The 13,548-nt window shown below is 40.1% G+C and overlaps 1 protein-coding gene across 1 annotated transcript; it reads right to left on the bottom strand.

Annotated features, from left to right (window-relative positions):
• Positions 1-1,174: 1,174 nt before the first annotated feature.
• On the bottom strand, positions 1,175-11,981 carry KCNK18 (potassium two pore domain channel subfamily K member 18; the record flags this gene model as incomplete). Its single annotated transcript, XM_081006370.1, has 3 exons — positions 1,175-1,986; positions 9,157-9,300; positions 11,762-11,981. 3 exons carry the CDS (start codon positions 11,979-11,981, stop codon positions 1,175-1,177), a joined length of 1,176 nt encoding a protein of 391 aa, XP_080862496.1.
• Between the last annotated feature and the right edge of the window lie 1,567 nt (positions 11,982-13,548).

The raw sequence follows: 13,548 nt of genomic DNA, 5'->3' as shown, positions 1-13,548 counted from the left end.
GAAAGATGTTGGAAAAAGAAAATTAGGTAGTTTTGGTAGATATTATATAAAGGATTAAGCAAAAATGAGCTGATGAAATTGATGAAAGAGAGGATGTCAAATTATAATATTTTAAATTAAACTACGTAAATGAAAATAAGGTTGGAAGGATTTGCTGAAAAAACGATCTGAACTAGAATACAAAATTGGGAGGTGAGAGGAGGTCAAGGAAATAAGTAAAGGAAAAAAGTTATGTAAAGGTTTAATCTGTTTTTGTTCTATTTTAATTGAATGTATTTCTATATTTTTCTTTTTTATTATTATTATTTTTCTTCTTCTTCTTTTTTTCTCTTCTCACGCTGTTATTGTTATATTCTTTTTTGTATTTTGTATTGTTCTTTTCTCTTTTTGTAACTTTAAACTTGGAATAAATATTATTATAAAAAAAAGAAAAAGAAAAAAAGTAATTGCAGATTCAATTGTCTATATTTTGATGAAATTGTTTTATTGCACATTTTAATTTTGGATGCCTATATTTCAATGATTCTGTATTTTTTATATACCTGTAAACCATGTTGAAGTCCTTTTTTTGCATCAAGTGTTATATAGATTGATTGATTGATTAATCACCATCATATTTTAGGTGCCAAACAACCCCCCTTTTATTATCCCAGGCTTTTAAATTTTAAACATTTTGAAATCTTACCAATTGTCTGTTTTATTTTGTTATTTCAATTGCGTAAACATACATGGAACCAATTTCAGTAAGATGTGGTATATTAATATTGTAAATATTTCATGGTTATTATCAATTATTCTAGCTCACCGTTGTCATTGCCAATGGAGTGGGGGGAGCCAAATGGTTGATATGTCCACACAATTGTAAATATTCATATTTAACAGAGAGGCACCTTCTATATTTCCTAGTGTTCCAAAGAATAGTTTTATTCCATCAGTTTTAACTCCTTAAAGGGGAGGAATGCCCTCACTATCATTTGTGTTCAGCTGCTACATAATCATTCCACTAGTTTACAGCAGATCCCACTGTCAATGAAAATAATCACCCATCGTGATTTTCCATTACTGAATCAAAGGTGGAAAAACAAAAGCATTTGCAATAGCCTGCAGCAGCTGCCCATCAACATGAGTTTGGAACTGATGTTGCTGCCTCTCCTTTTAGTTAGATGGACATTTTTCATACCATTTTTGGTGGGGTATTTTTCCGTCCGATGCAGCAGATCAACTTTTTGTACAGAGAAATGAGCCTGTCTTGTCCCAGCTTGAAAGCGATGATGACAATTTCCATGCCGACCACAATATAAAATGACAAAAACAAAAAGAAGTTGGGGTGTTCCAGGGCAACGTCACCAAAACCAATTGTTGTTAAGGTGATGAAGCAGAAATAGAAAGCGCCCTCGAAATTCAAACGGCTTTCCCAGCGCGGAAGGATGGCGGCAGCGCAGGAAATGTATACAAAGACAATGAGCATCATCAACCAAAATGGCACATCCAGCTTTTCTACTCTTTTCCCTATATTGTCAATATTGTCAATCATGTGGTTCATCATTGCCCCTGAATCCAGTTCAGGGCATGAACTCCATCGTTCAAACTTGCCAGGTCTCGGTGGTGCAAGGAACTGGTTCTCCCTGGCAATAAGTTGTTCAAATATTTCGACATTTCGACTTTGGCAAGGCTTTATTTTCAGTGAAGAATGATGTCTTAGCACTTCTTTGATGTTTAAAGGTTCATGAAGGACTACTTTGGTTTGCCTGAGGGCTACGGATCCAGATTTTGAGTCTCTCTTCTTCTTCCAGCAGGATGCAAGAGAAAGTCTGGCTAATATTTTTGACTGTAGTTGTCTCCCTTTATTGTAAGATGTGGATAATATAGATGAGAGGATGTCTCCCATATCAGTGAGAACTAAGAACATTAGAGGGATGCCAAATAACGCATACAGCATACACAAGTATTTCCCAGGTCTTGTCACAGGGTAGGTATGACCATAACCTGAAACCAAACAGAATCAGAGAAGTACAATTTAAATTCCATTTGATTTGTTTTTTTCACTGGTATGTCAATTAAATCCAAGCTGATGAAATATGCAAAGAATTTCTTCCCTTTATCCAATATTGCTTCCCTGCCACCCAGAACGTGAAGTCTAAAAACAGACAGCTCTACTACATTCATGTATTTCCATTGCAGGTGACAAATACTATGCAGAATTTAGTTTTCCTACCTACAATGCAATACGAAATGGTTTCTTTAAGTCCCCTTTTGTGCATTAAAAAATTTTTTTTTGAAAGTTGCCTCCTTTTGTAGAGTTTATCCTTCGTTTCTTCATGCTTTTCTGCAAATAACAACATTCTTCCAGTACAGTGGTACCTCGGGTTAAGTACTTAATTCGTTCCGGAGGTCCATACTTAACCTGAAACTGTTCTTAACCTGAAGCACCACTTTAGCTAATGGGGCCTCCCTCTGCCGCCGTGCCGCCGCAGCGTGATTTCTGTTCTCATCCTGAAGCAAAGTTCTTAACCCGAGGTACTATTTCTGGGTTAGCGGAGTCTGTAACCTGAAGCGCCTGTAACCCAAGGTACCACTGTATCTAACTTGGGTATCTTTTGCTCAACTAAAGGCTGACTATTGCTAATCCTTGGTTGATTTTTCTTTTTTTAAGTGCTGGTAGGTGATTTAGCAAGATGTTAGCATACTTCAACTTCATCTCTTTGTAATACACCGGTTGACTACAACACAGGGCTAGACCAAGACATTTTGCTGCCTGAGGCAAAGCGAAAGATGGCACTTCTCCCATTCCATGCACGGAAGTTGATCAAACTTGTACTTGACTCTTACATCTGGCAATGGGACAAAATTATCCACCCCATCTGAGGACAGCAAGCTACCTTAGGGCTTTCAGGGCAGTCTGTATGGGTCACACAGTTCTGCCTGCTCCCTTCTCTTTAGTATCTGCTGCCTGAGGCAGCGGCCTCACTCTCCCTTAAAGATCTAGCAGCAAAGGGCAAAGCATCAACAAATCAAATCACATAATGTCAACTTGCATTAATAACATTCCTATATGTTATGATCAGAGTCCTTTCCTCCTAAGAACTAATAGAAAATTGGGTTGGGGGGGGGGGGTACAGTGATTCCACACTGCATACAAAGTACAATATGAAGATAGTAGTTTATGAGGAGATCTGTCACTACATATGCTACTTAGTTCATCAAGAGACATTAGCAAACCGAAGGTTTAACAGCATATCTTATTTGCGTCTACTCAAAAGCATGTTGCACTGAGTTCAATAGGACTTACTCCCAGAAAAGTTCTTATAGAAGTACGCCCAAATACTGCATGCATTCTTGCTACTAAGCGTTCCTACAGTCTTTAGATTCCATTCTCAACTTTACAGCCAACTTGATGTGTGGCCTTGAAGCTTGGAATGCCCTTCCCTCCTTACTTTCCCACCTGGAAGCAACTAATAATGTAGACTTCAGGGATTGGCTAGAGGAGGAAGTTAATTGCTATAATTTAAATGTATGGAGTGGGGTTTTTTTGTTTCCTTTTTATCTCTTAATGATAGTAATCGAAAAGGCTTAAGCCCAGACGCTGGGATTTTTTGGGGGGTGGGGTGGGGTTGTTATTTGTAAAATACTTTAACAATACAGTCTACCCAAATACTAACAAATTCTGCCTGAGGTTACAGGCAAAAGAGAGTGTCCTCCTTTCCTATCTCAAATAAACAAAAAAGACCCTCAGCAAATAGATTGGCATTGCTTTCATGATTTTTCTGGCTTGGCTTGATTTCCTGAGTCCAGGGGTATTTGCCTTACAGGCACCTTCTAGTTCATGAGCCACAACAGTCTGGATTGTGTACATGGATTGGAACAGGAAGGGGAAGAGAACTGGTGGAGGGATAAGCCTTCTTTTGGAGCAGGGAACTATTTTATTATTATTATTATTCTTTCCAGCTTTATGATAGTATGAAATCTCCAGTGCAAGTCTACAGCTGGACAAATATCCTTTTATATGTTTGCTGCTTTAAGATAACGTTGAAAACCTGCTGTACGAAAATATTTTCAAATTTCTTGGAGGTTTTCTTTCCCTGAAAGATAGATTCTTATTTTTCTGCCTCATTCACAACACCTGTATGTTTCCAGTAGTTTTAATAGTCAATGTTATCTATTCTGTTCAACATATAAGGTGGCAAATATGAATTTTTTATAATGATTTTATTCTAGGTTAATACAAATGGACTTTGCTGCAGCTGCTAAGAATGTCATATTCAAACTGGATTCCTTTATTTGCTCATTTATCATTTGCCCCCTAACAGGATTTGAAAACTAGTATTTCACTGGAAATATTTTTTACAATCAACTTTTTGATACTTCAGTTATAGAAACATTTCTATGGCTTTTCTAACTGTGAGGCTACAGCATGGGAAAGTCAGAATGAGTAAAACTAGTATTTCACTGGAAATATTTTTTACAATCAACTTTTTGATACTTCAGTTATAGAAACATTTCTATGGCTTTTCTAACTGTGAGGCTACAGCATGGGAAAGTCAGAATGAGTAAGGTCACTCTGCATGAACTACTTGCATCACTGCAAACTCCCTTTGCATGCTTACAGAAGCAAATCTCACTAAGTTTAATGAGGCTTACTCCTTAGTACAAGGATGGTCAATCTTTCATCTGTCTTTGAGAATAAGCTATGCTGGGCTGAATGCCATCAGTTGGCATAACCAGAGCTGAAAGTGGACCTAACCCCCACACCCATCCTCGTCTTCATTCTCTCTCTTCCACGCTTCTGCCTACACAAGGGGACGGGGACAGATGGCTCTTGACAGACATCTGATCCAATAGCTTTCTGCAACCTAAAGGCCATAAGATCCAAACACACCTGTCATGCTCTACCCTAGCAAGTGGGTTGCGGGTTGCAGCCTCACTGACTGCAGTGGGCCAGCTGTTAAACTGATTCAGCCCATCTCACTTGGAATGCTGTTGCTGGATTGCAATGTATGGTGTCAAAAATAAAATGTCTTATGGTCCATTTTAATCCTCACAGCAGTCCAGGCTAGGCTGAGATATAACTTCTGGCCCAAGGACAGAGGGCAGGTGTCTGAACGTGGAACTACCTGGCCCTCTAAATACTATACCACACTGGATCTCAGTTAGATAGTAGGAATTTGCCACATATCAGGTCCATCTAGCTAAGTAGTCTCTACTCTTCTGTCCCTTTATATTCCTTTTCTTCTAATATACACATTTTTGTACACAGTTTTACCTAATATACACATTTTTGGAAAGCAGTTTTCTTGAGTATAATGTATTTATATATATATATTTCAACAATAAGTTGATTTTCATGCACATTTTACCCTGGAGGAGTGATTTGAAAAATTCAAAGATGTGCGAATTTCAAAGGATGGCTGTGCCAGTTGGTACCTCCTCTGATGCTCATGAAAGGTCTCAGTGAACATCCCCTCTTTCCCAAACTGTTGTCTAAACAGTTTGGGAAATTTTTTAAAACAGAAATCAATGACAGACTATAATTGGCCATTAACTCCAAAATCCTTATTGCCTGGATTCATAAGTGACTATGAATCAGACATGCACTGCCTTGTAATCCCAGAATTGTTGACGATAGCAAAAATGATAATTGCAAAAAGTTGGTGTAGTTCCAAAGTGCTCACAATCAAGAAATAGGTTGCCAATGTATGGCAAGCAGCCACAAGTGAGGAGGGGGGAAGAAAATGCAGAACAGTGTCAATCACGTCTTAGCTTTTGAAAATCATCAAATGACATCAATACTAATTTTTATATTTTATTTTTGTTAAAAATTGTCACGTATTAATATTTCTGTTATGAGATACCTTTTGGATCTACCCTGTTGCTTATTTTACTATAAATTCAATTGCTAAAAATAGCAATATGGCATTTGTCAGCCACAAACAAATTAGGTCCCTATTCATAGTTGTCAACTTACAGATTTGAAAATAAGGGACCAGCAGCCTCGGAAATAAGGGATCAGCAGCCAAAATAAGGGATTTTAGTCAACCAGCAGCCAAACGAAGCCTCAAGCGGTGGTTCCCACAGGGCAGCAACCCGGCAAAGGGGATGCAGCAAGGAAAACCACTGTCACCTCTCCGCTGGGAAGCACTGAGCAAAGGCAAGTCCCCAGGCAACGCGGCCGATTTGATCGGCACAAAGCATGCAAGCTCCACCCCCCAGTCGTTCTTAGACTCCTTATTGGGTGAGCAACGCAGCCAAGCAACACAGTTGGAGTCTCCCTCCTCCCTGGCTAGCAGGGAGGGAGGGAGAGGAGCTGCTTCCTTTGAAACCCGGGAAATTTAAGGGACATCATCAATAAGGGACAGCAGCGGGACATGGCGCTGGGATAAGGGACTTTCCCACCAAATAAGGGATGGTTGACAGCTATGTCCCTGTTACTGTGAATCTTTCAGTATGCATATGTTGCTTAGATGATTCTTTCTTGAAACAGTCATCTTAAATGACTTAGCTAGCAGAAGAAGACTAGATTCACCAAAGCCCACCTTTCCCCATGTACTACACTGGAAGGAAAATGCAAATGTTAAAAACTAACATTGCTCCTTGCTAATATATCTTTAAGAGAACTCCAAGTGAGATTTTACTTGCTCCTTGAATATCATTGGTTATCCACATAATATGTTCATTGAAGTGGTCCCTATAAGTTATTGTCTTTACCTCAATCTCAGGAAATAAATTGGGGTATACCAACTGATGACCTGAAGATGCATTCATTTATTTATTACATTTACACTCCACCTTTCCTCCAGGAAGCTCAAGGTGGCATACATGTTTCCTCTTCCTTCCCATTTATCCTCACAACAACCCTGTGAAGTAGGTTAGGTGGAGAGGTAGTGAACCAGTGAGCTTCATGGCTGAGTGGGGATTTGAACTCCAGTCTGCCAGGGACTCTAAGCACTATACCATACAGGCTATCTGTGCATACAGAGGTAGAGAATCTATCTCTGGTGCATGCATCACAAGAATATGCATAGTGCACATAGCCTAAGCACTAAGAGAGGCATCAATGCTCTGACACTGAAACCAAATCATCATTTATGCATTATGCACTATGGCGGTTTCAGACTAGTGTCCTCCTGACCTGGTTTCTTCTTCCTGGTTTGAGGTAGTGGAAATCATATTTCACTGAGGGAAAATTGGGGTTTTTTTCTGGAGGGGGAGCTCCCAATTTACTTTGATTATATACCAGTATATTCTGACAGGAGATGAAATAATATTATTAGCAGCTGAATTAAATATGAGGGGTGAATGGGGTGTTAAGAGAGGGGTAGTACCTGTGGTGGGGGACACGTGGTTCTCCTTCTGGGGTAGTTTGTCCACTTTGGTCCCCACCCTGCACTCAGCTCTCACCTGTGGCTCTTAGAAGCTGTCAGCACGTGACAGCAGCCATATCCCAGGAATGACTTCAACTGGCTGGCGAAACCAGGTGAGGGTAGCCGATGGGTCTCAAACCCTTGGTGAGTTAGGGACTTCTCCTGCACTTGAAGACAGGCGCTGCCAGATTGAGTGGACAAGACCAGTGGTGGGTCCAACGGTTAAGAAGGGGGTTTCTGCACATGCTGTAGAGGGAAGTGAGGGGCAGATGGGGCTCATCAACCTGGGAAGGCAGCCCATCTAGGAGAAGGAAAACTCCGATCCTAAACCTCTGCTGCCTGGTGGGATATCTTTGGGAGAAGAAAAAGCTAAGGACTAAACCCTACACAAATCCTGAGTGGAGTCCCTAAGACAGTTGGACAGCATCTTGTACACCTCCTTCCTGCAGCAATGTTGGTGCCAAACATATTGCTCGGCTTTCCTTTGAACCACAACAGAGAGGCTGAGAGGGGGATCTTGTCTTGTCATCTTGGCAGCCCTGGACCTCCATACACACTGCCCTGGTTTGTGCCCCAGGGGAGTCACTTCAGTGCTGCTAGCACAGCAGTTTGACTTGCGCCTGCCCCCCAGGCACACTCCATTGTCTCTCAAGATAGATGGAGGCCAACAAAATTAATAAGGAACAGCTCCACCTCCATTGTTCTGCCTGGACGCTGAGGTCCAGCTCCAAGGGCCTTCTGGCAGTTCCCTCACTGCGAGAATTGAGGTTACAGGGAACCAGGCAGAGGGCCTTCTCGGTAGTGGCGCCCGCCCTGTGGAACACCCTCCCATTGGATGTCAAGGAAATAAACAACTATCTGACTTTTAGAAGACATCTGAAGGCAGCCCTGTTTAGGGAAGTTTTTAATGTTTGATATTTTATCACTTTATTATTATTAATACTGTATTAATATTCTGTTGGAATATAATTAAATATGAAATGAATTTGTTTCACGTGTGTTTTATCCTGTTCTCTAAATGTTGTTCATCAACAAGATTAGTAAAGATTTGATGTGATGTGATTTGATTGGGGATTAAAATATGAAGCACAAATCTTCAGAATGTATATAAATTAGAGACACGTCTTTACACATAATACTAACTGACATAATAAAGTTATATTCAAATATTGCAAATATTATTTTTTTAACATCAATAACTTTAAAGCTTTTCCAAACAGAAATGTAAGAAGATTTCTAGATTTGGTGTACCTGGGGACCCTCATGAGCCACACATCCTGTACTCCCTTATATGGCTGCCCCAATGAATAATCCTGGGAGCTTTACCCCATCTTTCTATGGGAAGTTTCTGCAGCCAATGATGACTTAACTTACTTGTTTGTTTCAGCTATTTTTATAACACGTACGTAAAAACTTTATGAGAGGTCCTTGATGTAACTTGCAGTACAATCACATGTTTTCTCAGAAGTAAATCCCACTGTATCCAATGTGACTTACTGTCTGATAAATGAGCACAGGATTGTAGCTTTGCAACCGTAAACCCTATGCATATATATATTTGGAAGTAATCTCTCTGAGTTCAATAAGAGTTACTCCTATGTACATGGACACCGACATTCACCCTCAAATGACTATATTCATGGTGTAATGTAGGTAACTCTGAGATTCTGGTGGCATATGCTGTTGCTGAAGAAGCTACAGGTCCCCACTGGGGTTTATATATTTCTTGCAGACATGCTGATGAGCTCAATTATCTTAACAAGTCAAGTGCAAAATACTTTCAAAAACTCATACTTACCCACTGTTGTGAACACAGTGCAGCAGAAAAAGAGAGAGCCCAGAAAGGACCATTTCTTTTTAGGGTCGCCAAACCATTCCCATTCAATTGTTTCAATCAGCTTACGTGCTTCTTCCTTGAACTCATCAAAGGAGATCTCATTTCCTGTTCATAAGAAAGTGGGATTTAGTATTAAACAAACTGAAAATTATGGTCCTGGATGATGGACAATAAGTAAGCGTTATGGACCATTGAGTTATTCAGCACCGACTGGCTGGCTGGCTTTTATTGAGATTTAGCTTTTTAAAAACAAGTCCACACACGCCTCTCTTCCAGTGCATCATTCCATGGAGAGGAAAGAAATGATTGGACGGGGGGGGGGCGCTTATGATCTGGCAGCTGTTCTCCCCTAATTCCTGGTTGGGGTGGGGTTTTCCTTTTTTTTTTTTTAATGATATTTATTAAGGTTTCAAAAAAAGAATACATAGATAAGAAAGAGAAAAATAAAAAAAAGGAAAATACAAAATACAAAAAAAAAAAAAAATTAAAAACAATTCCATCTTTTCATCACTTCTCTTTCATTTACTTGTTTCCCGGACCTCCTCATACCTCCCCTTTTTGTATTCCAGTTCAATTTATTAGTCCAGCAATTCCTTTCCCTCCTTTTTAATCCTGATCTTTAATCTTAATATATTATAGCATTAGGTTTTTACGTATTGAAAATCCAATTTTTCCATATTCTTTTATACCATTACAGCTAGAAACCGCTTAACTTCAATCCAACATCATTCTAACATTCATTAATTTTACAATATTTCTGTAAGTAGTCTTTAAATTTCTTCCAATCTTCTTCCACCGACTCTTCTCCCTGGTCTCGGATTCTGCCAGTCATTTCCGCCAATTCCATGTAGTCCATCATTTTCATCTGCCATTCCTCCAGTGTGGGTAGGTCTTGTGTCTTCCAATGCTTTGCAATAAGTAGTCTTGCTGCTGTTGTAGCATACATAAAGAAAGTTCTGTCCTTCTTTAACACCGATTGGCCGACTATGCCCAGGAGGAAGGCCTCTGGTTTCTTCAAGAAGGTATATTTAAATACCTTTTTTAATTCATTATAAATCATCTCCCAGAAAACCTTAATCCTTGGGCACGTCCACCAAAGGTGAAAGAATGTACCTTCAGTTTCTTTACATTTCCAACATTTATTATCGGGCAAATGGTAGATTTTTGCAAGCTTGACTGGGGTTATGTACCACCTGTATATCATTTTCATAATATTCTCTCTTAAGGCATTGCATGCCGTAAACTTCATACCTGTGGTCCACAACTGTTCCCAGTCAGCCATCATTATGTTATGTCCAACGTCTTCTGCCCATTTAATCATAGCAGATTTCACCGTTTCATCCTGAGTATTCCATTTCAACAGCAAGTTATACATCTTTGACAAAATCTTAGTTTTGGGTTCTAACAATTCTGTTTCTAATTTTGATTTTTCCACCTGGAAGCCGATTTTCTTGTCCAAATTGTATGCCTCCATTATCTGATAATAATGAAGCCAGTCTCGCACTTTATTTTTTAGTTTTTCAAAACTCTGCAGTTTCAATCTATCTCCATCTTGTTCCAAAATTTCCCAATATTTCGGCCATTTGTCCTCCATATTGAGCTTTTTCAGAGCTTTCGCTTCCATCGGTGACAGCCACCTTGGGGTTTTATTTTCCAATAAATCCTTATATCTTATCAAAACATTAAACAATGCTTTCCTGACAATATGGTTTTTAAATGCTTTATGTGCTTTGACCTTATCATACCACAGATATGCATGCCATCCAAAGGGGTGGGGTTTTCCACTCTAGGGTGTTGAAATAAATGTAAACAGCACCTGCTTGGTAACACAATCATGTGCTTTTACATGTTTTCCATAGCACTGGGCGAAGGCATGGAGAAAATACTGAGGAGTGATAGAAGAAAGAAAACATCATAAAATTAAACCTGAGATTGAATTTAAAGCATAATTTTAACAAAATGTTCCTGACAAATTTGGATCTTAAATATTTTTTCAATAAATTATCACCGTTGCTCCAAACCCATTCTTTCTTAAAATGATGCATCCTGGAACAATCACATTCGTCGAGAAGGACTTATTGCTTCTTAGAATGTGTACAAAACTTGACTTTAGGATTGTAGCATTGTAGGGCACTCACGGTACAGTAATCAGTGTGAAAGAAAGCCTCGAAATGATGAACTGCTTTACTGGAACCAAGGAATCTGTTTCACACCAAAATGTTCATTCATGGGCAGTGCCCCACAACCCATGACCAAGATTGTGGGGTGAGAAAGATCTACACAACAGTAAAGTCATAAAATGGGGAAGAAGAACTAAGGAGCTGCTGTTTTCATAAACCAGAGATAAGTATGATGTTCGGAAACTGGGAGCAGAGATTCCTCCGAGGATGAGAAATCCTTTCACATTAAAACAAGCAAAAAACAAACCAACCACCCAACACAGTATATTGCAGAGTCACAGGTGCCCAAATATATTCAGACATTCAAAAGGACAAGAGAATTGACATCCACTCTGTGAAATAAACTTGGGTTAATACATCTCTGCCAATGCTACTTGTGCACATACCTGATGAATTCTTTGACAGATTCCAAAGCTGCCGCATGAAAGTCTGATATGCTTCTGTTTCATTGCTTTCTCTGTTGCCTTCAACGTGAGAAAACATGAGAGCACCCAGCAATGCGTAGATCACTAAGGAACAAATGAAGCAGACATGAGGGAAGACTGTCCAAAACACTTGGTTGCAGGACTTTTTCTCTGTTTGGGAAGGCGATGGTTCTGTCTTCATCTTCTCAAAACTTTGTCTCGGCAAAAGCAGACTCAAGAAGGCTCCAGCACTCCTGCGAAACCTCTTCCGCTTAAGAGGAATAGAATACACTATTTCTGTTCCATGCTTAAAGCGCTCTTGATATTATAACTGGAGTTATCCTCACAATACCCAAAGGAGCCTGGAGAGAGCTTGCAACCAATCATGTCTGAGAAATATCCGTCTGTCAGATGTTAATACTTTGTGCAGAATGGCTATTGATTTCCACCGGAGCTATAATGCATGCAGATGACAAGCTACAGTACAGCCTCCCCGACAGTTACGTGATATTTGAAAGAAGGGGATAGTTTGGGTACTGTGCAGTATAACTTCCTGCGATCTGCCCTCTGGCAACAACTGAAACGAAATTTCCAGTAAGAGAAAGCAAACTGCAGAGTATAGATAATGGATACAGATAATGGATCGGAATATGATCAGGGGGTGTCCCCAAGGAGTGAAGATGTAGTATCTACTGTGCTTCTGCCATTGTATGGATTAAGGTCTATTTCCCAGGGAATTCAAAATATCACTCTGTTTTGCTATTCCTCCCACCCTTTCATCCTGGCTTTCTGGGTGCATCCTGGCTGCACTAAGACTGCAGTCCTAATGATGATGACAACAACAACAACAACAACAACAACAACAACCCCACTAACCTGGAAATAAGCCCCATTGAATTCAAGTAGTAGACAGGATTAGGACTGTGTTGTAGGTCAGTATCCTGTGTATATATACAGATTAGAATGCCTTAAGTGCCTTCATTATACACCTTTAGGTACCAGGCAAAAATGTTCCTCTTTAACCTTTGGCTGATGGCCCTTTTAAAATGTGTTCTGGAAGGGTAGATTATTGAGTAGAGATGAGTTGGGGGGCTCTGCTGTGGTGGAGCCCCAACCTATACCCAAGTGGACAAGAAGATTCCTCCAGGCAGTCTCCCACCAGCAGTAGGCAACATTAAACCCCCCAAATGGAGTGTTTGCAGCAAGGTACTGGACAGTTTGGATACACTCCATCCAGCGGAAGGGGCTGAGCAGGAAGAGGTAGAGGAGAAGCAGGAGTCAGAGTTAGCAGGACACCGTCTTGTTGCCAGTAACCAAGTGCTGCCTCTGTGGACTGGATCAGATGCACTAGCCCAGACAGAGCATGACTTTGAATGGTCACATAAGTGAGAGAGTATTGCAAGTTAACGCACCCTGACTCATATTTAAAAGCTTGGTGGGAGGGGAAATTGTTGGGACATCTGCATTGCTTCTGTTCAGTTCTGTATGTGTTACCTTGGGATCCTGATTTCTGGGCCCTATGCTTGCTGCTGAGCCTGTAACATTTTTAGCCGAAATAAAGATCCCTTTCTTATTCTCAACTAAGAGCCACTGTTGTTGTGTTTGGGGATGAGAGTGTGACACTTGGGAAGAGGCCTGAAGGACCACATTCAATTCCTAGGCCTGGGAATTCTACTCATTTCTCTCAAACCAGTCTGCCAGTCACTGTTTGCTATGTGCTGTTGTATCTCTGAGAAGTATTTTCATGAAATTGCTGGAACATTGTTTAA

The sequence above is a fragment of the Podarcis pityusensis genome (genome assembly GCF_964106645.2).
Source record: "Podarcis pityusensis genome assembly, chromosome: 5".
NCBI lineage: Eukaryota > Metazoa > Chordata > Lepidosauria > Squamata > Lacertidae > Podarcis > Podarcis pityusensis.
The sequence above is the reverse complement of the archived record's forward strand: the minus strand, read 5'-3'. Positions and strand labels throughout refer to the sequence as shown.